Raw genomic sequence first — 26,732 nt, 5'->3', positions numbered from 1 at the left:
CAGTGAGCAGCGGGTATTTGGGAGACGGGTGTCAGAGGAATCCGGGCTGTGCAGGAAGCTTCAGACCCATTCGGGGACTTCGGGGCGAGGAATCCACGCGGAGGCCCAAGCGCAGACGGCACGGGGCTCTTACCGGTAGTTTCGGGCTGACCTCGCCCTTGCAAAAGTGGCAGAAAAACCGGTGCGCGGCAACAGCGGCGCCCGCGCCCGCCCCGGCTGCCGAGGCCTCCGCCATCTTTCTCTTCCGCCGCGGCTGTCCGAGAGGGCAGCGGCCCGTCCCTCGTCAGGCCGCTACCTCCCGGCTGCGGTCGCCGCTTCGGCCGCCGCCGCTTCCTCAGGGCGGCCCGCCGCTCCAGCGCCCGCGCCGGTCACGTGAGTCCGCCGGGCCCAGCGAGCCGGCGGCGCGGACGGCGACCCCGCGGCCCGCCTCCCGGCACCAGAGAGGCGCAGGAAGGAGAGTCCGCCTGCCGCGGCCCGCCCGCCGGCTCTTCAGACAGCTGCTTGCAGGTCCTCCAACCTTCCAGCGAGAATAAAGAAAGAGCGTCACCGGAAACCACTGAAACTCTGGGGTAGAGCGGCACGCGTTGTTTCCCTTTCCCTCCTACTGGTCATCCGCGCGCTGGCGTGCGAGGCCGTGGGCTCCCCCTCTGCCCCGGCGGCCAGCGGGAGCCGCAAGAAGCCACCGTGGGCTACGCGGCGGCATTAGACTGCATTCACCCGGAGGTTAGTGGGCGAAGCGGCCTTGTCTCTGGACCAGGGGACCAAGTCCGGAACGGGAAGCTGCGTGAAGGTTGTGCAGAGTCAGGAGCTGAGCTCCTTGGAAGTCCTTTTCTGAGGATGCTTGCCTGAAGACGTGTGGGTGGGAATACTGAGGCAGAGAGGCAAAGATTTGATCTCTGGGGATTTGGGAGAATAAATGAACAAACCAGTGTTTGGTAGCACTTGGGATAATAAGGAAGTAATCATACTGTATGTAGAGTCAACTATGTCTGTTTCTGTTTGTGTCTACTTTGTCAAGAAGTAGAAATTTCAGAATTAAATACTGCCCTTCAGACAACATATTTCATCTATTTGAAGCACCCAGTTGAGAAGTTTTCCTTTATTTTTCTAAGTTGTCATTTCCTTGATGGACTGGGAATGCCATTACCTGTTCACTCCCAGTGGGCTGTGAACAGTGGCCTTAATTCTCCCAAGCAAATGAAGTATAGATAGAATTTAAGGTCTATGACATTGCAATACCATCTACAACAATTTTTGAAGAACATTAGAATCACACATAATCCCATCAAGGTCAATTTGACATATAGTCTTCGAGTCTTTTGTCTTTTTTTTTTTTTTATGCACACATATTTCTTTTTTTGTTTTTCATAATAATTGAGTTTTCCTCTACATTTTGCTTTGTAACCTGCTTCTTTCACTTAATGAACAATTTTCTATGCTCGTACATAAACTTTGTTTTAAATGGTGGCGTAGTATTCCATTGTATGGGTGTGCCATCATTTACTGAATTAACTCCTTATTGTTAGACATTAGGTTGTTTCCAGTATATCAGTATTCTAAGGAGAAGTACAGTGACATCTTTTATTTATTTTCTTGAGACAGCGTATCTAAAATGAAATTATTAGGTTGAAGGTATGCAAGATGTTAATTAAGCCTTTTGATATGTAATGTCAAAATTGCCCCCAGAAAGTACATGAATTTGCACTCAGCAGCTCTGCTTCCAGCATAAAAGAAAAACTTTCCATCATATAGCTTTTTTCCCCCCTAGCTCTGAGACTCCTTGGTACAATGACTCAAGCAGAAATTAAACTTTGTTCTTTGTTGCTGCAAGAGCATTTTGGAGAGATTGTAGAAAAAATAGGAGTCCACCTAATCAGAACTGGCAGCCAGCCATTAAGAGTAATTGCCCACGACACAGGAACATCGCTGGATCAGGTATGTGTAGACGACATTAATTTGCTTTCATTCGTTTACCTACCTTTAAATACTGTTGCTCCTTACCCCACAAAATAGAAAAGGGAGAGAGTCTCCCCTAGGTTCAAAACAGTGTTATTGGTGGGGGCAGGGGGGTGGGAAGAGATATAGGCCTCAAGGTTCTTCTCGAGGTGGCTCATCATGGCTTCTTAGGCAAATCTTTGCTCTTATTATGTCAGACCTCATTTATTCATAATGAGTCTATTAATCTCAGTGCTACCTTTAAGGAATGAGTACAATGGAAGGAAAGTACATTGTACTTTGAACGATCAGAGGAAATATGAGCATCACAGGGAGAAATCTTGCTGATTTCTTCCATTGACATGTGATTTTTTTTTTTTTAATTTTTTAATGTTTATTTATTTCTGAGACAGAGAGAGACAGAGCATGAGTGGGGGAGGGGCAGAGAGAGAGGGAGACACAGAATCCAAAGCAGGCTCCAGGCTCTGAGCTGTCAGCACAGAGCCCGACGCGGGGCTCGAACTCACAGACTGTGAAATCGTGACCTGAGCCGAAGCCGGACGCTCAACCGACTGAGCCACCCAGGCGCCCCGACATGTGATTCTTAATAACTGTTCCAGTGGAGGGAAGGAAGAAGCACAGAGGTTCTTAGCCAGCTATCTCCTAATACTTAGTAAATTGTTGGACAAAAATTGGCAACACAAATGAGCTGTGTCTTCAGATCTTTCCTTTCTTTCTTTTGGGTCCCATCTAGGTCAAAAAAGCCCTTTGTGTGCTCATCCAGCACAACCTGGTGATATATCAAGTGCACAAACGTGGCGTAGTGGAGTATGAAGCCCAGTGCAGCCGAGTGTTGCGAATGCTTAGGTATCCCCGGTACATCTACACTGCCAAAACACTGTACAGTGACACTGGAGAGCTCATTGTTGAGGAGCTGCTGTTGAATGGCAAAATGACAATGTCAGCTGTTGTGAAGAAAGTGGCAGACCGGCTTACAGAGACTATGGAGGGTCAGTACTGTATCCACAGCTGTTAGCAAAAACATAGGTTAGCTGACTGCAGGAGTGGACCCGCAGCTAACTTAGGCCATCTCACCTGCCTCTTTCCTCCTGTTGTACAGATGGCAAGACCATGGACTACTCTGAGGTATCAAACACATTTGTGCGACTAGCAGACACACACTTTGTGCAGCGTTGCCCCTGGGTGCCTGTTACTGAGAATTCAGACCCTGGGCCGCCACCACCTGCCCCCATTCTTATCATCAGTGAAAAGGACATGTACTTGGTTCCTAAACTGAGCTTGATAGGTAAGGAATTTTGACCCCTAGAACTGTGACATGCCCTAATTGTGGATTCTTCCTCAATGATCATTAAATGAATGAATGAATCCATCGAGCAGTTACCAAGGATTTATTCTGTGGTGTAAAATGATAAACAAGTCCCTGACCTTTTGGGCCTTAAGTCTAATGTAAGAGACTTACATTAATCAAATAACCACATAGATATGTAACTAATGGTGTTAAGTATTATGAAGGAAAAGTATGTGATGTTATGAAAACATATAACGGGACCAGATTTATCAAGGTTTAAAACACATGCTTCTTTAAGAAAGTGGCATTTGAACTACTATTTGAAGCAAAAGTAGGAACTAACCAGTGACGTAACGTACGAAGGAGTACAGAGGACAAACATTGTTAGCAAAAGGAATAGTATGCAGTGAGGGGAAAAAAATAGGTTATTTGAGGAAGTAAAAAATGGGTCAGTGTAGTTAAATCATGGTGAGCAAAGGTAAGAGAACTATGAGATAAGGATAGAAAGGCAGGGAGGCACCTGGGTGGCTTCTGACTCTTGATTTCAGCTCAGGTCATGCTCTCACAGCTGGTAAGATCAAGCCTCACGTCAGGCTCCATGCTGACAGCACAGAGCCTGCTTGGGAGTGGTTCTCTCTCCCTCTCTTTCAAAATACATAAATAAACTTGGGGCACCTGGGTGGCTCAGTCGGTTGAGCGTCTGACTTCGGCTCCGGTCATGATCTCGCGGTTTGTGGGTTCGAGCCCCGCGTCGGGCTCTGTGCTGATGGGCTCAGAGCCTGGAGCCTGCTTTGGATTCTGTGTCTCCCTCTCTCTTCCCCTCCCCTGCTCACACTCTGTCTCTCTCTCTCCTTCAAAAATAAATAAACATTAAAAAATTTTTAAAAAATACATGGGGCGCCTGGGTGGCGCAGTCGGTTAAGCGTCCGACTTCAGCCAGGTCACCATCTCACGGTCCGTGAGTTCGAGCCCCGCGTCAGGCTCTGGGCTGATGGCTCGGAGCCTGGAGCCTGTTTCCGATTCTGTGTCTCCCTCTCTCTCTGCCCCTCCCCCGTTCATGCTCTGTCTCTCTCTGTCCCAAAAATAAATAAAAAACGTTGAAAAAAAAAAATTAAAAAAAATAAAAAATAAAAAATAAAATACATAAATAAACTTAAAAAAAAAGATAAGCAGGGGCTAGATCGTGCAAGACCTTCTATAGCAACTTTTTTTTTAATTTTTTTTTTAATGTTTATTTATTTTTGAGACCGAGAGAGACAGAACATGAGCAGGGAAGGGGCAGAGAGAGAGGGAGACACAGAATGTGAAGCAGGCTCCAGGCTCTGAGCTGTCCGCACAGAGCCCGATGCGGGGCTCGAACTCACGAACTGTGAGATCATGACCTGAGCCGAAGCCAGACGCTTAACCGACTGAGCCACCCAGGTGCCCCTATAGCAACTTTTTTATCCTAAGAGCAAAGATTTTTCTTTAAATCCAAAGGATTTAAAGGAAGTGACATGACCTTATTTGCATTTTTAAAAGAATTTTCTGCCTGCAGAAAGGATGGGGCAAAAGTAAATGTTGACAAACCCATTGAAAAATTATATCTAGAAGGGGTAAAGAGGACAGAAGTACCAAGAATGACATTTGTGTGTCTGACTTGCATATGGGGGAGGAGGATGGTCCTGCTTACTGAAAGGAAGCATTGGAGCAGGAGCAGTTTGAGGGAGAAAGATTAAGACTTAATTTTGTGACTATATGGAGCCTTCAAATGGCTTCATCATTAAGTTGAATTTCTTTTTTTTATTATTATTATTTTTTAATGTTTATTTTTGAGACAGAGAGACAGAGCATGAACGGGGGAGGGTCAGAGAGAGAGGCAGACACAGAATCCGAAGCAGGCTCTAGGCTCTAAGCTGTCAGCAAAGAGCCCGATGTGGGGCTTGAACCCACAGACCACAAGACCATGACCTGAGCTGAAGTCAGACGCTTAACCGACGGAGCCACCCAGGCACTCCAACTTGAATTTCTTGTAGCTCCTCAGCAATTTTAGCCTAGAGGCAGCTGGAGGTATCTTGGGATGGAGGGACACCTGCTCTTACGTTCAGTGATTTCCTGTCTTCATATGAGATGAGCCTCACTAGTCACCTGTTTTATTTGGCAGGAAAAGGTAAAAGGAGAAGATCATCTGATGAAGATGCTGCTGGGGAGCCGAAGGCCAAAAGACCAAAACATGGCACAGATAACAAAGAGGTAATGGGGCTTCTTGATTAGGAGTCCTCACCCTGATGAGCAGAAAGAGCACGAAGATAACAAGCCCCAAGAGAGATGACAAGGTCCTTGGTTGAGAAGTAGGAGGATTACGAACTTCATTAAATGTTGGCCAGGAATAAACTATTAGTGTGAACACCATTGCCGTCCCCTTCTGAGGCTTCACTTCACTTCTGTCATTGGACAGTGGTAACAGCTTATGCCAGAAAAAAGGCTGCCTGTTTTCTCTCTGAAATAAGAGGCAAGGTCATATGCTGAGAGCAGGAAGAGAGGGGTAAATGGGAGACTTAACGAAGAGTTCAGACAGAGAAAGATTAGAGGTGAGTTTAGAGAATCTAAAGTTGGGTATCGTGAGTTTGTCTTGTCAAGGCACTATGCCACATGATTGGATGATTTTTGTCCAGTCCACGTAGTTGCTACTGAATAGGAAAAGAAATAGTGAACAGCTAAATCCAGTTCTTCCCCTGCAAAATTCTTCACCATATTTTCTGTACCAAAATGTTTCTCTTTAATCCTTTTCTCCTCCTCAGCCCATTCCAGATGATGGGATTTATTGGCAGGCCAACCTTGACAGATTCCACCAGCACTTCCGTGACCAAGCCATTGTCAGCGCAGTTGCCAACAGGATGGACCAGGTGATATCTGAGTGGGTGGGACAGTGGCCTGGATCAGGAACATTCACTTATTTGCCAGATGTGGCCATTGGCATATAGCCAGAGCCAGCACAGCAGAGTGAATTCTGAATTCCAGTTCACTTTTCAAACCCAGACCAGCAGCGAGATCGTGCGGACTATGCTTCGGATGAGTGAGATTACCACTCCCTCTACTGCTCCCTTCACCCAGCCGTTGTCTTCCAATGAGGTGACTTTCGTGTTCTTGTACTAGTTTTCTGACACACTGTGGGATATTATAATTCTTCTACATTGAGCCTGGGATTAGGTTGAGGTCTGAGCCTTTGAACGAGTTTTTATTGTTTCAGGTAGGACAGGGATTCTCTTCAGATGGTAGCTGCTGAAATATTTGGCCTTGGGGCTCCTGGATAGCTCAGTTGGTTAAGCATCCAACTCTTGATTTCAACTCAGGTCTGATTTCATGGTCATGAGATCAAGCCCTGGCTCTTGCACTGACAGGGCTCAGCACTGACAATGCAGAGCCTGCTTTGGATTCTCACTCTCCCTTTCTCTGCCCTTTCCTTGCTCTCGTGCATGCACACTCTCCCTGTCTCTCTCTCTCTCGCTCTGTCTCTCTCTCTCTCTCTCCCTTAAAATAAATAAATAAACATTTAAAAAAGAAAGAAAGAGGGACGCCTGAGTGGCTCAGTTGGTTAAGCATCCGACTTTGGCTCAGGTCATGATCTCGTGGTTCATGAGTTCGAGCCCCACATCAGGCTCTGTGCTGACAGCTCAGAGCCTGGATCCTGCTTCGGATTCTGTGTCTCCCTCTGTCTGACCCTCTGCCACTTGCACTCTGTCTCTCGCTCTGTCTCAAAAATAAACATTAAAAAAAAATTTTTTTTTTTAAAGAAAAAAATATTTGGTCTCTAGGGATCTAGCCTTTAAAAACCTAAACCATTACCTTGGTCAAAGTACAAGCTATTCCTAATTGTTCTTAGACTCCACTATTTGGAATCTGAGAACCTTTGTTGGTGCTCAAACATTATTTGGTCCCTTACATTTGTTTTGTTGAGTATATTCATTTTGTGTATTTCAGATTTGCTTTTAATATATGTCTTTCTTAAAACATGAAAAACTTAATGTATCAAATAACATTTAATTTCATAACAATATGTATCCATATTAAATATAATTATATTTTCATTTTATATTACTTAAAAATTTTTGAACTTGTTACATAACAAAGATTTCAGGGTTTTTTATTTTGACAAAAATTATTACGTGACCTATATTCAGACAGCATAGAAATGCATAATTTTTTTTAAGTTGTAGCCCCCCCCTAAACTTTTAGGAATGATGGACATGTTCTATATCTTATTGTGGGTATAATTGTCAACACTCATCAAACTGAACCTCTAAGATCTGGACTTGTTACTATGTGTAACAATACCTCAGTTTAAATATATAGTTTTGTATGATCCCAGCCCCAGGGATTCCTGTTAATAGTTGGTACTTATCTTTATTGTCACATTTATGTAGAGAGAGATAAATATATATGTGTGTGTATATATATATATATATATATATATATATATATTTAGCAAAAAAATAGGATTTTACTTTACATACTCTTCTAAAGTTGCTTTTTTCATATGACAGTATATCTAAGCCACCTTTTTCATGTCTGTGTATTTAAATCTGTCTCATTTTTCATAATGGCAGTATCATATTCCACTTAGTAGCCATGCTGTACTTTATTTTAATCAGTTGCTTATTATTGTGCATTTGGATTGTTTCTAGTTTTTTACTCTTACAAACAATGCTGCTATACATTTGGACATATTTATACTTCTGATACCTAAAATTAAAACAATTTTATCTCAGTAATGTCAGCAATTCTAAGTTCCCAAACCCATTTTCACCATCTCTTTTGCTCCATAGATCTTTAGATCCCTGCCTGTTGGCTATAACATCTCTAAACAAGTTCTCGATCAGTATCTCACTCTACTGGCAGACGATCCAGTAAGTCTGAATTTGCTTTCTTTCTTTCTGTTTTGTTTGTTTGTTTGTTTTTTTCTTTTTTCTGCTATGTTTACGATTTATTTCTGCCACTGAAACCTGGTATCCTCTGGGAGCCTCATTTTCTACCTGGCCAGCTCAGACAGATAGGAGGGCTACCTGCTGCAAACTCTTGGCCAGATTTGCTCCTTTGGAAACAGAATCACTGGACTTTCCATTCAGTTAACTCTCTCTCTCTCTCTCTCTCTCTCTCTCTCTCTTTTTAATAGCTAGAGTTTGTTGGAAAGTCTGGCGACAGTGGTGGAGGAATGTATGTCATCAGTATCCTTACCAGTTATTTCCTTACTGTTGGGCAACCTGAACTATGAAACAGAATAGTGACTTATGGGGGCGCCTGGGTGGCGCAGTCGGTTGGGCGTCCGACTTCAGCCAGGTCACGATCTCGCGGTCCGTGAGTTCGAGCCCCGTGTCAGGCTCTGGGCTGATGGCTCGGAGCCTGGAGCCTGTTTCTGATTCTGTGTCTCCCTCTCTCTCTGCCCCTCCCCCGTTCATGCTCTGTCTCTCTCTGTCCCAAAAATAAATTAAAAAAAAAAAAAAAAAAAAAAAGAATAGTGACTTATGAAAGAAGAGACTGGATAATATTCAGTATACTAAATAATTTAGAAAACCGAACTACTACATTAGATGATAAAGAAGTAAAAAGGACTTTTAAATAACCAAATTTTAGTTCCGCAAAACCCTAACTTAAATCCTAGTAAATGAAGGTATTGAAATACTTTCATACTATAAGTGAGACCAATGTGAAAGATAAAATTGCATTTAAATTTTAACTTAGAGACTTAGGAATAAAACTAAGATCCCAGTGACCAGGCCAGAACGTTACTGACCTTAATCCTCTATGTGAAGACCTGCATAAAGCTCTAGGATCCCTAGCCACAGCCACTCTGGAGTCTGTCGTACAGGAGAGGTAAGGAGATCACCCTGCTCAGGGTTGGGGTCTGACACTTCCTTTCCACACTCCATTTGAATAAGCAATTTGATCATTCTGTAAGCAAGCAATGTAGATACATCTCGGTGCATCTTGCCCCATTTTTCCACTGGACTGTTACAGATCCCACCCACTACTACTCTTCACCCTAAATATCCTCCTGCTTAATTCCCAGTGATGCCAATTAACCAGACTTCCTAAAGCCTTTCCTTACAAATGCAGGAACTGAGGTACTTACGGGAGTCAGCAGTGTGGTCAGCAGTACCGTCACCAGTCTGGAGTTGTGAGAGAACTCCCTGACCACTGCTCCTCTCTCTGGCCCTGGCCCCACACATGGAAACAGAGCAGCCGCCATTTGTGACTCAGAGCTAAAACTTACCTATGTTGGTATGCCATTTACTTTCTTTATTCCTTTCCAGATTTGGGTCTCGCTGTGCCAGAATATTCCGTCTAGTTTTGCAAAAGAAACACCTGGAGCAGAAACAGGTAGAAGACTTTGCAATGATTCCAGCAAAGGAGGCAAAGGATATGCTTTATAAGATGCTCTCAGAAAATTTCATATCACTCCAGGTAACCAGTGGCATAATGGTCACCAACCAGTGGAGCTGGCCTAGGGTGAAAGAAACTTCTGAGGCAAACATCCTGAGCCCCAAGCAAACTCTCTGTCCAGCTGTGAGATGGAAAAAAAAAAAAAAAAAGATTAACCAAGACATAGTAAGGACTTGAAAAAGAATTGGGGAGCTTTAAGTGGCCTAGTTGAAAAGAGGCACAGCCAAGAAATCACCCCAGAATCACCCTTTATTCCTCAGCTCTTAGTCCCTGTGATTTGTCCTTTCTTCAGGCATTAAGTTTATTACAGATTAAATTTCTCAGCAGCATCTTCTGGGTCTTCACTACGTGCAGAGCCATGTAGTATACCCTATGACGAAACAGAATCTCAATTCTGCCCCTGATTCAGTTATATTGAGCAAAGTACCTACCGTCATTTTTTCTCATCCTTAATGTGATGGATGGTGGTAATAAAAATAATGTGGTTTATCTTAAAGATCAAATACAATCAATAAGCATTAGTTGCCTTCTCTTTCTTCCCCACTGAGGATGCCAGCAATCATATAGACAAATCTCTTCATGTGGCCGATTTTGCCATAAACCCAGATGCTGAATGACTGGAGAATAGAAGAGTATAAGTGAAAGAAAGGGCTGAGTAGCTCTGGATGGGACAGGCGTTTACTCTGCCAGTTCTAAAGAAGAGTCTGATTTCTCTTTTCTGTCTTTCTGTGGACAAATAGGAAATTCCCAAAACGCCAGACCATGCCCCATCCAGGACCTTCTATTTATATACTGTGAACATCCTGTCAGCTGCCCGAATGTTGCTGCACAGGTGCTACAAGGTAACTGCTTCTGGACCTTCTCCCCATTCCTTCCACCCGACAAGTCTCACCCTCATGCCCCCTTTAGCTATTTTACTTGAGCTACTTAAATAGAACCATGTGCATTTCTGTGTTTCTTCTCTCCCCTCAGAGCATAGCCAACTTAATAGAAAGGAGACAGTTTGAAACCAAAGAGAACAAGTAAGTAGCATTTTCAATTGAGTAGTTACATTTTTCAAGGTCAAAGTCTCGAAGGGAAATTTCCTGTAGAAATAGAAACCAAAAGAGACAATAACCAGTCTAGTTGCATTGAAATATTGTCTTGGGTTGACATAAATCATACATTAGTCTAAACTGCTCTAATATACCCCCAGTAAAATAATTTGGCAGATTAAATTTATGAGAAACGTACAAACTGGCATTAAACAGATGAGAGGCAGTAAGAGTTTGAGGAGTGAAGTCGTATATTTAAATTTGTAAAAACTATGGTTAGTGGGTGACAGTATCTATTTGATCAGGAACGTGGGAGATGGGGGAGTTCTGCCATAAGGCTAACAGGTAAGAGAATCTCCAAGGCTAGGGGACATACCTCAGAGTTGTGTTTGTCTGACAGGCGTCTGCTGGAAAAGTCACAGAGGGTAGAAGCCATCATTGCATCTATGCAGGCTACAGGTGCAGAGGACGCACAGCTACAAGAAATAGAGGAAATGATCACAGCCCCTGAACGCCAGCAGCTAGAAACCCTGAAGCATAATGTCAACAAGTAAGTATCATAAAGTTCAGACCTATGTTTCAAAATACCTTTCAGAAAAATCCACCTTGATACCCTGCTACCACTCCAACTTCACCCAAGCAATCCTAAACTCACTATCTTCCTCCCCAGCTCGACTGGCAAAATTTAATCCACCTGTTTTCCTAAGCTAAGAACTCTGAAAGCATCTTCAGCTTCTTCTCCCTTACCACACTCTTATTCACCAAGTCTGTTGATTTAAGCTCAGTAGTGTGCCTCAATCTGGCCTTTCATCTTGGTCCTCATGCAGGCCCCCATCACTTATTTTCTAGACCTTTGCCGTCACCTCTGCCTTCAAACTATGTCTTAAAGTGCCTTCAAGTCCATTTTCCATGGCCTCCGATCATAAATATGCCCATGAATGTTCAGTCTGGAAAACGCTTTCCCTTTTTCACTCAGGTTGGATGCCAGTGAGATCCAAGTGGATGAAACCATCTTCCTGCTGGAGTCATATATTGAGAGCACCATGAAGAGACAATGACCTGGAAAAAGAGCCTTCCTCAAAAAGTCTGAGGAGATTGGAAGGAAAAATAAAGGCAGTGCCTGATGCATTCTTTACAGTGGAATATGTTGCAGATTCTTAAACTGGAATGCCCTCTCCATGCCTCCTGCCTAGAATACACCAGAAAGTTTTTTAAAGTTTGCTGAAACTGTCTTAGCCCCATCACTGTATTCTCCCTTCATCAGATTTTGACAGAGGAAAGGACCTTAAATCAACTAGAGTAATCATCTATCAGATGCATCATTTCTCACCAGGAAATCAGCCACACCTGTGTTTGAACATCCCTAGCAGTGGAAGAAACTTTTTCCTGAGTAGTTCATTCCATTCTCAAATTACCCCTGTTCTCTATTTTGTTAAATTGTAATCTTACATACACACAAACACACACACACAGTAGGCGATGGGCCAGCAGGTGGATTGGCCTCAGCATTCACAGCAGAATCTAGTTTGCCATCTCCAAGCTTCTAGCACATCTGAAACTGTGTGTAAGACACAGCACAATGCCTGGCATATGGTAAACACTCAAGAAGTCATTGCCTTCGTCTTCTCCATGGTTTCTTTAAAGTAGCAATTCTAAGTTTTCTCTCTCAGTACCATGGGTAGATGATTCATCTCAATGTAATTTGTCCCAGTAGCTTCAGTTCATTTAAAGCAGGTAGGTGTCGTTACAATCTTTTTAGTTTCCTCTTACCAGTGTCCGTTCTAATTCATTAAGATTAATGAATTAGTGGGGCGCCTGGGTGGCTCAGTCGGTTGGGCGGCCACCTTCAGCTCAGGTCACGATCTTGTGGTCCATGAGTTCGAGCCCCGCGTCGGGCTCTGGGCTGATGGCTCAGAGCCTGGAGCCTGCTTCCGATTCTGTGTCTCCCTCTCTCTGTGCCCCTCCCCCGTTCATGCTCTGTCTCTCTCTGTCTCAAAAATAAATAAAACGTTAAAAAAAAAATTAAAAAAAAAAAAGATTAATGAATTAGTCTAATTCAACAGTCAATTGCCAATTCATTGCTAGCCATTATACTGGATATAATATACAAAGATAAATATGACACCGTCCCTGCCTTCAAGCTACTCACCATCCTTTACTGAGCACCTGTCAGTGCCCAGGACTGGGCCAGGCTCTAGGGATACAAAGATGAATATGCCAGTATAGCCTAGAGGGAGGAGACAAATAACAAGGAAATAATGAGGGCTCTAGTAGAAAAGTATTTTGCACAAAGAGGTAAGGAAAGGAACCACAGAGAAAGTCACAATCTCTTTTGAATGATGAGGGTTTGCCAGGTGGAAGGGGAAAGGGGTCCCAGAGGGAAGCAGAGCTTGGTTCCAGGAAGAACTGCAAATAGGATGTGACTAGAAAATAGGGCATAAATCCTGCCAGAACTGAGGCTGGAGAGACGGGCAGGAGCAAGGGGTGGTGGGTCCTCGCTATACCGTGCTTAGTAGCTTACCTTCTGAGCCATAGGAAGGAAGAAGATTAGCTTTGTGTTTGAGAAAGATCACTCTGGAAGCAGCCTAGAGAATGAAGTAGGGGAAGGACTATTCTGGAGACTTGGGATAGAATCTCAGGCAGAACATAAGGAAGGCTTGGACTGGAACAATGGAGGCTGGAGAGAGAGACATGGATTTGAGAAAGTTTAAGGAGGTAGAATCCGCTGCATTGGGTTGGCATTTGAGTGAGAAGAAAAAGGGAGGTGTCAAAAATGTTTCCTGAGTGTCTGGCGAGGAGTCTTACGCAATTAATTCGTGGTGGCACCTACTATGGGAGGTAGGTGCGCGCAGAGCGACTGCGGGCGGCTGATGGTTCAGCCCTTGGCCGGCGGGATTGGACACGTGAGTTGAGAAATCAGTCTGGGATCACTCTTCTAAACAGAGAAGAGGGGAAGAAAAGGGAAGCTGAGATTGAGAGGTTTTCTTCTTTGTCTCTTAGTAACTAACATTGCACCCGTGGCTCATCCCCCAGGGTTCTACCTAACGTCCCGGGGCATTTGGCGGAAGCTCTCTAGGTCCCGACCCTGCGAACGCTGGACCAGCAGAGGGCGCCAGGTGGGCCGCGGCCCCAGCCCCAGGGCGGCGTTATGGCCGCCGCGCGGGTGCTGCTGCTCCTGTCCGGGCGCGCGGAGTCGCCGAGCTTCGCCCAGAGTGTGTGTGGCCTCCTGGGCGCCGGGCCAGGGCTCGGGCCGTGGCCCACGCACTGCGGCTTGAAGCGAGGACGACTCGTCCTCTCGGACGGGCCATTCCCAGGCTCCTCGGCCAGGCTTCCGCTCCAGGTCGGGGGAAGGGGGACCCGGGGGAGGAGGGGACCCCAGGAGGGGGGGAGCGGAGCAGGAGTGAAGAATCGAAGGAGGAGACCGGGGTCGGGCGGGAGCTGGCGTGAGAGGCCTGGGGTGCAAGTGTCGTCCCGACTCAACCTCCTGCCCCATCGCGCGCTGTCGCCCGACTTTTGCCCCAGTTCTGAAGCCTTAACCCGAACGGCTCCCTCCCGCCAGCGACCCCCTTTCTGCCCTTTTGCGGCCCTGGACCAGCAGCTCAGGACTCCGGGGGCCGAGCTGCCCAGCAACCGAGGTGTGGATCTGGGTGTGGCCGTCCTTCTGCAGTCCAGCGACCAGTCTGTCTTGTTAACGCGCAGGACACGCACCCTCAGCGTTTCTCCCAACCTCTGGGTACCCCCAGGTGAGTGCCCCGAGGACGAGATCCCAAGTCCAGGGAAGAAAGTGGCCCTTCACCCAACAGTGTTATTCCCAGTTTCCAAAGGACAGAGAAACAGCCCCAGAAATGTGGTCGGTCCCCTTTTCACGAAGGATGACAACGGCATCAGCGCCCATGGGAAGGAGTAGTGTAAATAGTGGGGGGGGGGGGGGGGGGGGGGGGGGAGGGGGGTGTCCCCGGCCAGGAATACCACCACTTACCTATCGGTCCCACTGTTGTCGCAGGTGGACACGTGGGACTTGATGAAGAGGTAACCAGACTGCTGGCCCAACCTTCACCCTGCCCTGAAACCCGAGACTGGGGCTGCCTTGGGTGTGGGCCGAGGGGCTTGGAGGAGTCTGGCACCTGCCACTGTGACCTGCCCTTTGTTGCTCCCAGCTGTTGGACGGAGGGCTGCGAGAGCTTCAGGAGGAGACTGGACTACAGCTGCCCCACGGCCAGTTCTCTTGGGTCCCTCTGGGGTTATGGGAGGTGAGACAGGAAGGTGGCAAAGGTCGCTTCCTATTTAACTAAGAGTCCTCAACAATTTCTTCTTAGTCCTACCTGCCTGGCCCAGGGGAAACATTGGGGACCGGGGGGAGGGAATTTGGAGTCCCCAAATCCAGTCTCCACCTGGGTCCCTCCTGCACCATCTCGACCCTGTGCTTCCTCAGCTGTATTTACAGTCTCGGAAAGAGACAGGAAGTTCTCACTTTTGCTGTATTCTTCTCTTAGTCTGCCTACCCTCCTAGGCTGAGCTGGGGTCTCCCCAGATACCATCACATCATTCTCTATCTACTCGTGGTCTCCTGGGAGTCACAGCAGCAGCTGCAGGTAGGGCTGGCAGTGCAGGAAGGAAATGGGGGCTCAGGAGACAATGCAGACTGGTTCTGTGACTAAGATGGGGGGGGGGGGGTCAGAGATAACCAAGAAACCCAACAGCCCCTGTCCCTGCCCCAAGTCTGTCTCCTTTCCACCTGTGGGTAGGCTGCAACCAAGAACAGGCCTCCCAAGAGAGAGGCCATGGCTAAGGGACCTACATGTCTGGCCCCAGGCCCGGATCCAACCAAACCCGAGTGAGGTGAGCGCCTTTATGTGGCTGGGACCAGAGATAGCAGCTGCCGTGGCTGCTGCAGAGGATGGGACAGAGACACCCACACATCTTCCCTGGGACCTACCACCCTCTGTCCTGTAAGTAAGAGCTTCTGCCTCACCCCCCAAATACCAACATGTACGCGTTGAGAAGTTCCACTTCTCTCCCCTCCTCAGAAGGGAATGTTGCGTGGTGAGGGAGATTGAGGGAGTGGGTTGGTCAACTGATCATGAAGAGAGCACACAAGATCAAAGACACTGTCCATCCGCGTCCAAGGGTTCCTGCTCTGACTGGTTAGCATGGACTCCCACTCTCCCGAGGGTTCAGGTCTTTTACCCCCCCCTTGAATCTGTTCCTTCCTGTAAAATGAGGTCAACACCCACCCACCCACCCCTCTCCTGCCGTGGCGGGAGGATTCGGTGAAGTGGGCTAAGCCACAAGGCACAGCCCAGACAGGAGCTGTCACCATGCAGTACAGTGGAACTAGGGGAGGACAAAAGAGCTCGACCCCTGGCCTTGCCCACATCCACGCTGCTGCGGACGACCCCGACCACAGCAGAAGGCAACGAGAGGGTCAGCGCTGGGACCAAGTTTGCCCTCAGGCTCTGGCTGCAGCATCTGGGCAGGTAAGAGTAAAGCACTTGGCCCCGCAACGTTGGGCTGAATGCTCCACGGGGGACAGGAGGGAGGAGCTGCTCCTGGAAGTCCTCTGGGGACACCCCCACCACCCACCCCCACCAGGGCCTGCAAGCAAGAACGGAACCTGGGACCCCTTCCCCCACTTGCCCCAAACCAGGGATCTGAAGAGTGAGGTGTGGAACTCCCTCCCCAACCCCCCTCCGAGACATTCACAGAACATTCACAACCTTTATTGTGGATAAGAACTTTGCTACAACTTTGGGAATAAAAAGTAAAATTACAATGTAGGTCTTAAGCCCCAGAGGAGCCTGAAAAGGGAGAATGGGGAGAGCATGAAGTCCTCCCACCTCCCAGAAAAGGTGCAGAATGAGCCAGACCTAACCATGGGGCCATGGGCCTTTAGAAGCTCATGGCCCAAGCTGGTCAGCATAGGAAACACTGTGCACTTAAATATATAAATAGAGAGAGACCCAGGCAATAGGCCAGGCCCTGCTCCCAAACCCCTGGGGATCAGAGCTAAGGCCTTATCTCGTCCGCAGTCACACTGGGAAGTAGGAAGCAGGGGAAGTCATCTTTGGAGTATTTTGGTTTTTCTTGTTTATGTACAAAAAAATCTGCAACCCAAAATAGAGTTCTCTGTCCATGTGTCAGCCTGTCTTAGCTTCTCCACTTGTCTGTCTGGCCGAAGAGAATGGAATGGACATGAAGAGACCATGGATGTGGGGAAGGAACAGAACCATAGGTTTGGGAAAGAGAGGGCTCTAGAGGACAAGAGAAACGCCCCTGCCCTCCACCCCACCCCCAGGCTCTAGTGGATTCAGACCTTCCCCCAACTCACACCCCATCACACACGTGCCTCCCGCTGCCTAGGTTAACATACCCAAAGGAATGTGCCAACCATCTAAAGAACATTTCCAAAAATAGAACCCAAATGTCCTTAAAAAGAGGTTAAATATTAACCCTTTGGGTGCTGGCCTTGTCAGGCAGAGATAAGGCCAAAAACAGGCATCCATGAAGGTCTTTCTGGCCTTTGGCCAAAGCCCCCTGAGGGGTTGGAGTGGCCAGGGGTCTGGACCCCACAGCACACTTGCTCAGTGAAGTTTCCATAATCCAAGGGACTCAGTCCAGGGAAATGATGTCTGACCGGCATCCAGTCAAAGAGGGACCCGAGGACAGGGGTCCCGCATGCCCCTCCCTCAAGGCCCCCCCAGGGGCCACAATGCTACTGACGCGGCCAGGAGGGGGTGCTGGAGTGGTGCTGCGGTGAGAGCTCCCCAGTGTGGGGGCGAGTGGGCCCAGGAAGTGGGAAGGGGTCCCTCGGTACTGGAAGAAGTGGCCAAGGGCATCCTGTTCGTCTAGCGAGGTGATGACGGAGGGACCATAGTGCTGGGAGGAATCAAGGGCACAGTTTAAGATTTTCTCCTGACTTCACCCGGCCTCCCAGTCACTCATCTCAGAAATAGCCGGGGATAATTCAAATCCTCCGGATCCCAAGGTACCCTCTGAGAAGCAGGAGAGACTCTCTTTCTTTCCCCTGCTTCCCCATACCCTACCCGATTCCCTGCCCTGAGACAGCCCCTCCATCTTGCTAGGTTCTTGGCCTTGTGGGCGTCTGAAATGTGTGGAATGTCCGGCCGGGGCAGGCATGGCGCTCAACTGCACATGGGTGTTGGGGGGGAGGTTGTGTGTGTGAATAGTCAGGGGCAGGATTCTAAAAACTCCGGAGACAGGACAGTAACAAGGGATCAAAGAAGACATGGGTGAGAATCTGAAGAAGCACCAGTGGGGCCTGGGAGGGACATAAAGTGCCCACACCCTCCTTAGGCCCCCCAGCTCCCACCTTCCCTCACAGAGAGGCAGATTTAGTTCTCAGGGGAAAGTGAGGGGGAGGGGACCCATCAGTGCCTAGATAGGAAGCTTCAGAGATCTGAGATCTTCATGGGACATGGGACCACTTACCTGACTCTCAGTCTGAAGGAAAGAAAATAAATCTAAACCTGGTAGGAAAAGAAAAATCAAAATCAGCCTCCTGTCTGACCCCTTCACGGCCCCCCCCAAAAAATCCTTTGGATTGTAGCCCTTTACAAGACAGCCAGAAGGCTTTGAAAAGGAGCAGGGGTTCTGATCTGCTTTCAGGGCACATGGGGCAGGGCAGAGCCCACCCTGTGGTCAGTGTCCTACCTTGGATATCCGCCCCCAGTGGGAAGGCAGGTGGGTACTCATGTAGTGGGAGACTGGACAGGAAGTCCCCGCCCAGTGTGCCCACGGCAGGGCTCCGTAGCACCGAAGATGGCTGGTGACCAGATGTCAGGACTCTGTGAGGAGAGAGGAGGAGCTGGGCAGCCAGCGAACGACAGACGCCCTCACCCAGCTCAGCTTCCTGAGTCCCCTCTCTGCCCCGGGGTTTGTCCAGTGATCAGAAAGCATTTCTGACTTCTTTCTCTGCCCCTTCTGCTGCGGACTCAGCCTATTTCCTCATACCCTTTGCTTCCAGGTAGAGCCGGAATGGCAGCCGAGGTGACAGGACAGTGCTTTTTGGTCGGGGGCAGGTCCTCCTCATCTGATGAGCTCTCTATTGTCAAGTCGATAACTTCAACCTTCTTCTTACTCTCTGATGGATTGCCCTCTTGCACTGGGCTGTACTGGAGGCCTGTGGGTGGTAAGAGGACTGTGTCTCAGAGAAGAGGCCATCCAAGACTCAGTTCGGCTGGGGGACGGGGGGTCACTCACCATCCAGCCCATACCCTGGCGGGGGGCAAACCTCAGATGCCTCCTTCTTGGGTTTCATTGGGCACCAGGATCCATCTTCCATGAACTGTATCTCATCACAATCCGAACAGGAATTAAGTATCTCCATGAATAAGCTGGGGGGAAGGGGAGATACGGGAATTCAGGAGGCTGGGAGATCGCTGGGAACAGTAGCCAGAGAGTTCTGGGACTCACCTTCCTGAACCTCAGTTTCCTCATCTGTGAAACAGGGATATTATTCACCCCTACTCACCTCTCTTGAGTTGTCAGAATCAAGTAAAGTATGTAAAAGAGCTTTGCAAACTTCAAATGCCACGTTTTCAAAAAAAAAAAAAAAATACATTCTAAGCATGTGTTTCACATAGTACTTGTGACAAGACAAAGGAGCAGAGATATAGAACTTCGTAAGTCTTCTCGATGAGGGCCATAATTTAGGCTCTGGAAGGGGGTTAGGACTAGCTAGATCTGCCCATCCAAATCTTCAAAAGAACGTTTTGCCACGCTCAGTGAGAGGTCAGGTAGTTGTTATAGGTGTTATATTGTAACAGTTCAATACATTGACGCCGCCACTTACTAACAATTATAATTTTGAGCAAGATAATCTCTCTAGGCCCCAGCTTCTTCACCTGTAATGACAATATCCATCTCACAGGGTTAATTATGAGGATTCAATGAGATGAGATATGCAATGTGCTCAGCATGATACCTCATGCAATAAATCTTCAGTGGTGGAAATATACACAGTTGACCCTGAACAAAACGGGAGTTAAAAGCACTCACACGCAATCAAAAATCCATGGACATGACCTCACACACAATCAAAATTCCATGGACAACTTTTGACTCTCCAAAACCTTAACTACCAATAGCCTACGGCTGACCAGAAGCCTTACCAATAGCATCAAGGGTGAATTAACACATTATTTGGCATATTATGTGTATTACATACTGTATTCTTACAATACAGTAATCTAGACAAAAGAAAATATTAAAATCATCAAAAAGAAAAATACCATTTATATTTACTGGACTGTTTTAAAAAACCCCATGTATAAGTGGACCTGTGTCGTTCAAGGGTCAACTGTATATTATAAAGAGGCTAAATTATATGTATACACATAAAGGGGTGGATAGGTTAAGAGCTGGGCTTCGTGGAGGGGAAGGAAGCCATCTTGATCTGTCGATGGGAGGGTTCCTAGTGGATGTCGAAGGTAAAAGGAAGCAGAATGCAGAGCGGCCCTACCCATCAATGATAAGAGATTCATAAGGAGCCTTCTTGTCGCACACAGGACATGTCCACGTTGGCTTCTTCTCATTCATCTGTAGATAAAGGGCAGCATCGAAGCTCTGCAGGTGGGCGCAGGTGAGGGCACGACAAGGGACTGTCAGGCGCATCTTCCCTAGCTGGGAGGAGACAAGCGCTCTGGTCACAGTCCCTACATCCCGGGAACCCTCACTCTAGTAGCCCTAGGAGCCCTCATATGGGTCCAGAGTTTAGCCCCACCCTCCTCCCTTCTCATCTCCCTTGTACCCACCGGGCACATGAGTGACACCCGGAGACTTGTAGTGGCCACCTCACTGTCCGGGTCAGCGGTCAATTTCTCCTTGACTGAAACAAGAATGAGGCCAGAGCCATGGGGTCAGCAAAGCTGGAGATGAAGCCTGGGAGGTGGTGAGGCCAGAAGCAGATGGTTCTGGCTGAGAGGCAGCTGGGCAGAGTGCCTCTGGGGACCCATGGGATGTCACATGGGGGTGGTCTTTGGAGGCCAGTGGAAGATCACATGAAGACTGAGTGTCAGGGAGAGATTTCCCCAACCCCAAAGATGCTTAAATATAGCTGGGTGACACTTTGGCAGAGATGACTTAGAGGGAACTGAAACATCAAAAGAGAGTTAGATTAGATGATCCTTAAGACTCTCCCCACTCTCAAGCAGCCATATTCCAGCAAGGCTGGAGGCAGGGTCTGTGAGGTGCAAAGCAGATGTATAACCGAGAGTGAGAGGGTGTCACTCAGTGCCTGGGAGTGGTCTGACTTCTCAACCATGAAGATCGGTAAGGGGATGAGGGGAGGGTTAGGGTTCATGTGAGAGGTGATGTATATTGTCACAGGTCAGGTATGGGTTTGGCGATAAAGGCTGGAGGACCAGGAAAACTTGGATCCAAATCAGAGTGTTAAAGAAGGGCAGGACATTACTCACTCAGTGCCCGAGAGTGGTCTGGGTTCCGGATACCCTTTGCTCTGAGTTTTTGTAGGAGGGTCCCTGCAGTCAACTGCCTCACCAGGTACACAGACAAGGAGTAGTTCTACTTGGAGGCAGGGGGAGGTAATTAGCCTTTGCTCTGCACATCATCACCACCACACCACCACCATCATCACCATCATCATCACCACCACCACCACTCCAACCCTTTGTCCCGTGAGGACCAGAGACAGCGGGTTAAGACAGAACGACCCATAAAGAGGAAGATGTTTCCCTAAACCCAAGACACTGGATGATTCCCCCTCACACCCTGCAGGCTTCTCCAGGCTCCCTGCCTCAGCTTTGCTCACCCGTCCAAACTCAGATGACCAGTTGACCACGATGGTGTTGGGAACAGTGGCCGAGAGTCGAGCCAGGGGTGTGATGTTGATGGGGCGGCTGGGCCTCTTGGGCTCAGCCCCATTCTTGGTAGGGGGAAGATAACCCTGGAGAAAGGAGGGACTGGTCAAGACATCTTATCTCTCAGGTTACTCACGTCTTGGAAGGAAGGCCAGTTCACTCGGTGACCAAGGAGATGGGGGCCCATTCGGTGACTCCCAAACCCAGAGCACTACCTAGGGCTGTGTGTGGGGTTTATTCCTGGGGAGGAAGGAGAGCTTATTCATTGGCCAGGGAAATAGGAACCCACTCATTGAGTTCCTGAGCAGAAAGAATAGGGACGCCCCACTTCTTCCAACTCTCAGCTCTGAGATCATCACTCCAGAGAAGTCTTCCCTGTCCTTTGGGTTGAATGAATGTCCCCCCTCCAAGTTCTCCATCAGCCCTGTCTTAGTATCCTCTAGATTATATTGATCGATCAGTAAACTGAGTCCCTATGATGTACCAGGCACTGTGCTAGGCATGTCTTTTTCATAATAGGTTTGTAGTTACCATTCAAGAACTGAAACAGGGAAGAGAGAACTGCTAGAAGAAGGGGAGAACATTTACCGGCAGGGGGCACAGTTTCCCATTGACCTTGACAAAGAGGTTGGGGGGGAAGTAATCTTCCTGGGGGCAGCTGGTCTCACAGAGACAGAACCTGGTAAGAGATGAGAAAAGATGAAACAGCAGGGGAGGCGGTTTCTTGAGTTGCAGCTGGTGGAAAGGCAGGGGACCTCAGTCATTCAGTCATGGATATCTGTAGCCCTCAGCATCCGACAAAAGTCCCAGGGTTGGGGTGGACACAGCAGAGCAGGGCCATCCTCTAGCAGGATCTATCATACCCTTATTTCATTCCCACCCCCCAACAGGAGCCCAGCAGGGAGGGACGGAGAGGATCAACTCACCTTAGCTGCACCTGTATAGTATAGTCACATTTGGCTCCTGGCAGAACTTCTCTGTGACAAGAAGGAGAGGGAGACATGTCAGGATGTGGCCCCCGGAAGGCAGGGCTGAACAGAGACACAGAAAGTTAAATGTCCCAGGGACAGAGAAGAGACACACCAGAGAATGAGAGACAAAGCAGGTGCAGAAGGATGGACAGGCAGAATGGGACAGAAGAGAATGTCAGGGGGCAGAGTCCAGGGGTAACACCCAGGATGCTGGGAGAGATGTACCTGGAGGTGAGAATCTGCTGCACTTGTTGGGGTGTGAGGGCAAAGGTAAAGTGTGCCTCTTCAAACCGCTGGCTGGAAGTGGACGCTGGGGACACAAAGGGGCAGTTATTCCCCAGCCACGGAGGCTGCCCCCGTCCCAGGCTGCCAATCCCATGGAACTAAAGCCTAAAAAAGGCCCGGGCAAGAGGCATGGAGTCAGGAGGAAGGTGAAGGAAGATAGAGCCATACCGAGGGTGGTGGGCCGGATGAGCTCCCCATAGACTTCATAGAAGGGCAATGGTTTCATGGTGACGTCAGGGTGCACGGGCTGGGGCAGAGGGGGGTGAATGTCCACTTCACGCTTGGGGCCCAGCAGGGGGCCAGGGGCCAAGAGGGCCGGGGGAATGGGAGCTAGTGGACCAGGGGAGCCGACAGGAGGGGTGCCGGGGGGCAGAGAGAGCAGGGAGAGATCAGAGGGCCCCAGGGTCTTCCGGGGAAAGCGGCGGCGATAAAGTTCTTTGATCTTCATTTGGACACTGGGGGCACAGCTGGACTTGAGGAGGTGCAGGGCCTTGGCCAGGAGCTCGTGCTTCCGTCCACTCTTGTTCCGGCCAGCAAAGCCGAGCAGCACCTGAAGCTCAGACACCCGGAAGCTCATCACCATGTGCTGTGGACAACACAGACACTTGAGAATCCTGCTGAGGATGCTGGGGCTGAGCTCCCAAATAGGCAATGCCTCTTTCCGCCCCCCGCGCTCATCTGAGAGACACTCCGCAGCCAGTGGGTTACTGCCAGACAGCCACCCTGGCCAAAGGGACACCTCAGTCCCATTTCAGCAACCCTCAGGTCAACCTGACCCCCAGTCCCCCAGAGCTGCAGTAACCCTACCTCCCTATGCCTGTAAGTTGGCCAGGTGGCGCAGGGGGCAGACAGCAAGTCATCCACAGGCACACCTCTGAGTCCACTACGGCCTCCTATCTCCATCCCCGCCTTGAGCCTAGACACTCCTTTAAGCTGCTTATCTCCTCTCCTGCTCTTTCTCAGAATCTCAGACCCATCCTAGCTTCCTGGGAAGAGGCTAGGAGACAGGGAGAAGGAGGGGGAGGAGAGGATTCAGGCCAGACAGCCCCACAGGGAAGAAAGGGGGCAGGTGGCTGGAGGATTGTGCCCCATGGTACACCCCTCCCAACACCTCAATCCACCTCAGCTATCTTCCCCAAGCCTCTGAAGCTTCTGTGGCCAGGGTTTCCAGGTCAGGGTTCAATGCCTGTAACTCCCCCAAATCCTTTCTAAGCATCATTTACATAACCACTGCTCTCTCGGGCCTGTTTTTCAGGGAAGCAGATGACAAAATCTTGGGGCAAAGGGCTTCCTAGTAAATCACTGAGTCCAGGCTGCCTCCTTGTTTACCTGTTTACTCCATCCACCAGGAACTAATATCCTGTTTCTCTCCTACATAGAGAACGTTAAGTGATCCCCGCGGCCCCCCCCCCCCGCCCCCGCGCCCCTGCCTAGTGGTGGAAGAGGAGAGGGCAGAACTAAGCAGAGGTCCAGGGAGGATGAGGAGAAGCCGTGGGGCCCCCGAGCCAGGGTGCAGAATCCAAGTTCCCCTAAAGGCAGCTGGGCCCAGGGGACTAGACTTCAAGCCCGCCAAGGAGTATGGCTCCATTTCAAAAGGCAGAACAAAGCCAGGAGGCAGGGGGATGAACCCAATGGTTTTTTAAGGTTCTGTGACATGTCCTCGGATTTGGTTACCCTCAAAGACCGTGTGGCAGCAGGAGGGCACAAGAAGCTTTCTCCTTAAAGGACGCCCTCCCGTGAATCTCTGGAAGACCTTGGCATGGGCAGGCCTTGCTAGCCCTCCACAATTCTCCCGCTCACGGGGGGTTTTATGGTTTTGGACCCCTTTTGAGGAGTGTGATGAAAAACTTGTTCTTATACCCTTCTCCCACCCTTATTTCCTCGGTCCCGTTTTTATTTCTCCATTTCCATTAGCTTTGTCAAGGACCCCCCCCACACACACCCCGTTCCTATCGCATAGTTTCACACTCCTCTACGCCTCGGCCCGAAGCTTCGATTCACCCAGGCAGCACCTTCCCCTCAGCCTCCGGGATGCTTCGGCCCCACCCCTCGATCCAGCCGCCCGCACAGCCCCGCCCCCTAGGTCTCAGCCGCCTACTGGTACTGCCCAAGGCTCGGAACCCAGGAGCAGCCCCAAACCTCCATCCTCTCCGCCGCACCTCCCCGAGGAGCCTCCCGTGCATCTATCTGCCCCCCAGTCCCATCCCCACATCTGCCCCCTACTGTCGCATCTCCTGGCCTCGATCGGCTCGCCCCCTAAGCCTCTACAGCAGCTTTTACCCCTGGCCCTCCTCCCACCTCTGCCCCTACTGCCAAACCCGACTTCTACCCCACGTCCCCGCCCCCTGAGCCTCGGCCCCCAACAGCTGCAATTCCCCTCGGCCCCACCCCTACATCTGCCCCGCGGCCCCGCCCCCGGAGCCCCGCCGCAGCCCGGTCCTCGCCCACAGCCACTTCTCTCCCACCCCCAGCAGCCAGTCCCCGCCACGTCTCCAGCCCCCTCCCGAGACCTCAGCACCCAGTCTCGGTCGCTTCCCTGACTCGGCGTTCCGCCGGGCTCAGTCCAGATGGGGATGGGGGAGGGGGCCGGTACCTTTAATTCGCCCAGCTCCGCCATCTTGAGACATCGCAGGCGCCGGAGCCGGAGCCCGAGCTCAGGCCCAGGGACCGGCGCGCAACTCTCCACCCCGGCGCTGGCCGCAAATGCCGCCTGCTCCGCCCCGTCCGGCCCCCTTACACCTCCCCTTCCCGGCCCCGCCCGCCCGGCTCCGGACAGGCCCCAGCCTCAGCCCCTCCCTCCGCGGCTGGACCCAGCCCCTGCACGTCTTTGGCCCCAGTGCAAGACCGGAGGGAGCGGAGCCTGAAAGATCGCGGGGTTCCCGGGGGTACCGAAGAGGAGGCGGACCCGAAGTGCCTGGGGGAGGGGGCTCTGCCACGCCAGAGTTGGGAGGGGTGAGCTTTTAGAGAGCCAACACTACTTGAAATATGGAGGGAAAGTATCGAGAACTGCTAAATCTAAGAGAAATGGGGGAGGGGTGAAGAAGTTGGAGCGAATACCCTCATCTCTCTCTCTACAAGTTTAACCAGCTAAAGTCAAGAGTTCTACCAACTCGGGAAATGGGCGAGATCTGATCCATTCCGGAGAAGCTATGACTAGTTGTGACTAGTTCAGTTCCAGACGGCTATTCTCAGTACTTCGCCCCTACCCCCACCCCTCCACCAGCCAACTGCATTGTTGCTCGTGGTTCTGCCGTAGGACTCCGGCTCGGCAGCAAAAAAAGTTTGGTTCGATGAGCGGGACTTACCAGCACAGTTGCAGGGAGCGGGGAGGGGGCTCGGGAAGCTCGGAGGGTGGGCTGGGGAGGTGGGGGGAGGGGGCCCCGCGCCGCTCCAGCGGTCTACAAGGCTGGAGGTCGGTCCGGCAGCTGGACGCTGCAGCCGCAGCTCCGCCCGGCCGGGAGCTCCGCCCGGCCCAGCGCTGGGGCTCAGGCCGCCCCCTCCGGAGCGAGCCCGCCAGGGCTGCCGAGACTGAGGGAGGGGGCGGAGTCTGAGGCGGGAGAGGGAGGGACTCCCAGCGGGCGCTGAGAGATTAACTCCTCGAGTGAGTGGATCCGAAGGTAGGACTTTCTTGAATCTCATCCTTCTCACTGTTGCTCTGACCCCTTGCCCCGGTGTACCGGGGTGGAGTCATGCTGCAAATAAGACCGGGGCGGAGGGGGACCGGGATCTGCCTGCTTAAAGAGGTTCGTACTTGGAACGAGACTCTTCTCCCTGGGGGAAAGCCTGAGCTACTAGAACCCAAAGTGTACCTGAGCCCTAACTCTCCCTGTAGCCCCTCACCCCCTACCCGAATACGCAGACTGTCACCAGAGACCCCACGCCCTTGGTGTAGCTGAAGGTAAGCAGCGGGGAGGATTTCTTACCCAAAAAAGTCATCTCT

The 26,732-nt window shown here is 49.8% G+C and overlaps 4 protein-coding genes across 8 annotated transcripts in view; 2 read left to right on the top strand and 2 right to left on the bottom strand.

Annotated features, from left to right (window-relative positions):
* The window catches only part of RNF115 (ring finger protein 115), an 84,814-nt gene extending 84,343 nt beyond the window's left edge, over positions 1–471 (bottom strand). Inside the window, exon 1 of one of the 2 annotated variants that reach the window (XM_078451505.2) lies at positions 134–471. In XM_078451505.2, coding sequence (XP_078307631.1) covers positions 134–235 — 102 coding nt within the window. In that variant the 5' untranslated portion in view covers positions 236–471. The remainder of the gene's footprint in view (positions 1–133) is intronic. The other variant, XM_078451506.1, reaches the window with a different exon arrangement.
* A 126-nt stretch (positions 472–597) lies between these two features.
* Positions 598–11,841, top strand: POLR3C (RNA polymerase III subunit C). Its single transcript, XM_060622228.3, has 15 exons — positions 598–723; positions 1,769–1,935; positions 2,690–2,945; positions 3,056–3,241; positions 5,388–5,476; positions 6,025–6,129; positions 6,263–6,355; positions 8,050–8,130; positions 8,397–8,448; positions 9,034–9,094; positions 9,535–9,685; positions 10,405–10,506; positions 10,637–10,686; positions 11,099–11,248; positions 11,675–11,841. The coding sequence occupies exons 2-15, from the start codon at positions 1,789–1,791 to the stop codon at positions 11,754–11,756; spliced, it is 1,605 nt and encodes a 534-aa protein (XP_060478211.3). The 5' UTR covers positions 598–723; positions 1,769–1,788; the 3' UTR covers positions 11,757–11,841.
* Positions 11,842–13,846: 2,005 nt separating this feature from the next.
* On the top strand, positions 13,847–19,246 carry NUDT17 (nudix hydrolase 17). Of its 2 annotated transcripts, XM_078451507.2 has the most exons (8): positions 13,847–14,038; positions 14,258–14,441; positions 14,702–14,727; positions 14,856–14,948; positions 15,192–15,290; positions 15,511–15,647; positions 16,023–16,175; positions 18,683–19,246. In XM_078451507.2, exons 1-8 carry the CDS (start codon positions 13,847–13,849, stop codon positions 18,684–18,686), a joined length of 888 nt encoding a protein of 295 aa, XP_078307633.1. In that variant the 3' UTR covers positions 18,687–19,246. The 2 variants fall into 2 exon arrangements, with proteins under 2 accessions (XP_078307633.1, XP_078307634.1); XM_078451508.2 differs by lacking the exon at positions 18,683–19,246 and having other exon boundaries at positions 16,023–16,179.
* On the bottom strand, positions 16,403–26,319 carry PIAS3 (protein inhibitor of activated STAT 3). Of its 3 annotated transcripts, none has more exons than XM_060622227.3 (14): positions 26,098–26,319; positions 22,961–23,378; positions 22,733–22,817; positions 22,463–22,513; positions 22,125–22,215; positions 21,488–21,622; positions 21,135–21,240; positions 20,472–20,545; positions 20,180–20,340; positions 18,919–19,052; positions 18,670–18,838; positions 18,370–18,503; positions 18,148–18,185; positions 16,403–17,574 (listed from the first exon to the last, which is right to left on the bottom strand). In XM_060622227.3, exons 2-14 carry the CDS (start codon positions 23,373–23,375, stop codon positions 17,308–17,310), a joined length of 1,860 nt encoding a protein of 619 aa, XP_060478210.1. In that variant the 5' UTR covers positions 23,376–23,378; positions 26,098–26,319; the 3' UTR covers positions 16,403–17,307. The 3 variants fall into 3 exon arrangements, with proteins under 3 accessions (XP_060478210.1, XP_060478209.1, XP_060478208.1); XM_060622226.3 differs by lacking the exon at positions 26,098–26,319 and adding an exon at positions 25,386–25,513; XM_060622225.3 differs by lacking the exon at positions 26,098–26,319 and adding an exon at positions 23,600–24,145.
* Positions 26,320–26,732: the final 413 nt, after the last annotated feature.

This window comes from Panthera onca, chromosome C1 (assembly GCF_046562875.1).
Source record: "Panthera onca isolate mPanOnc1 chromosome C1, mPanOnc1 haplotype 2, whole genome shotgun sequence".
Classification (NCBI taxonomy): domain Eukaryota; kingdom Metazoa; phylum Chordata; class Mammalia; order Carnivora; family Felidae; genus Panthera; species Panthera onca.
This window is presented reverse-complemented; position numbering and strand designations above follow the sequence as displayed.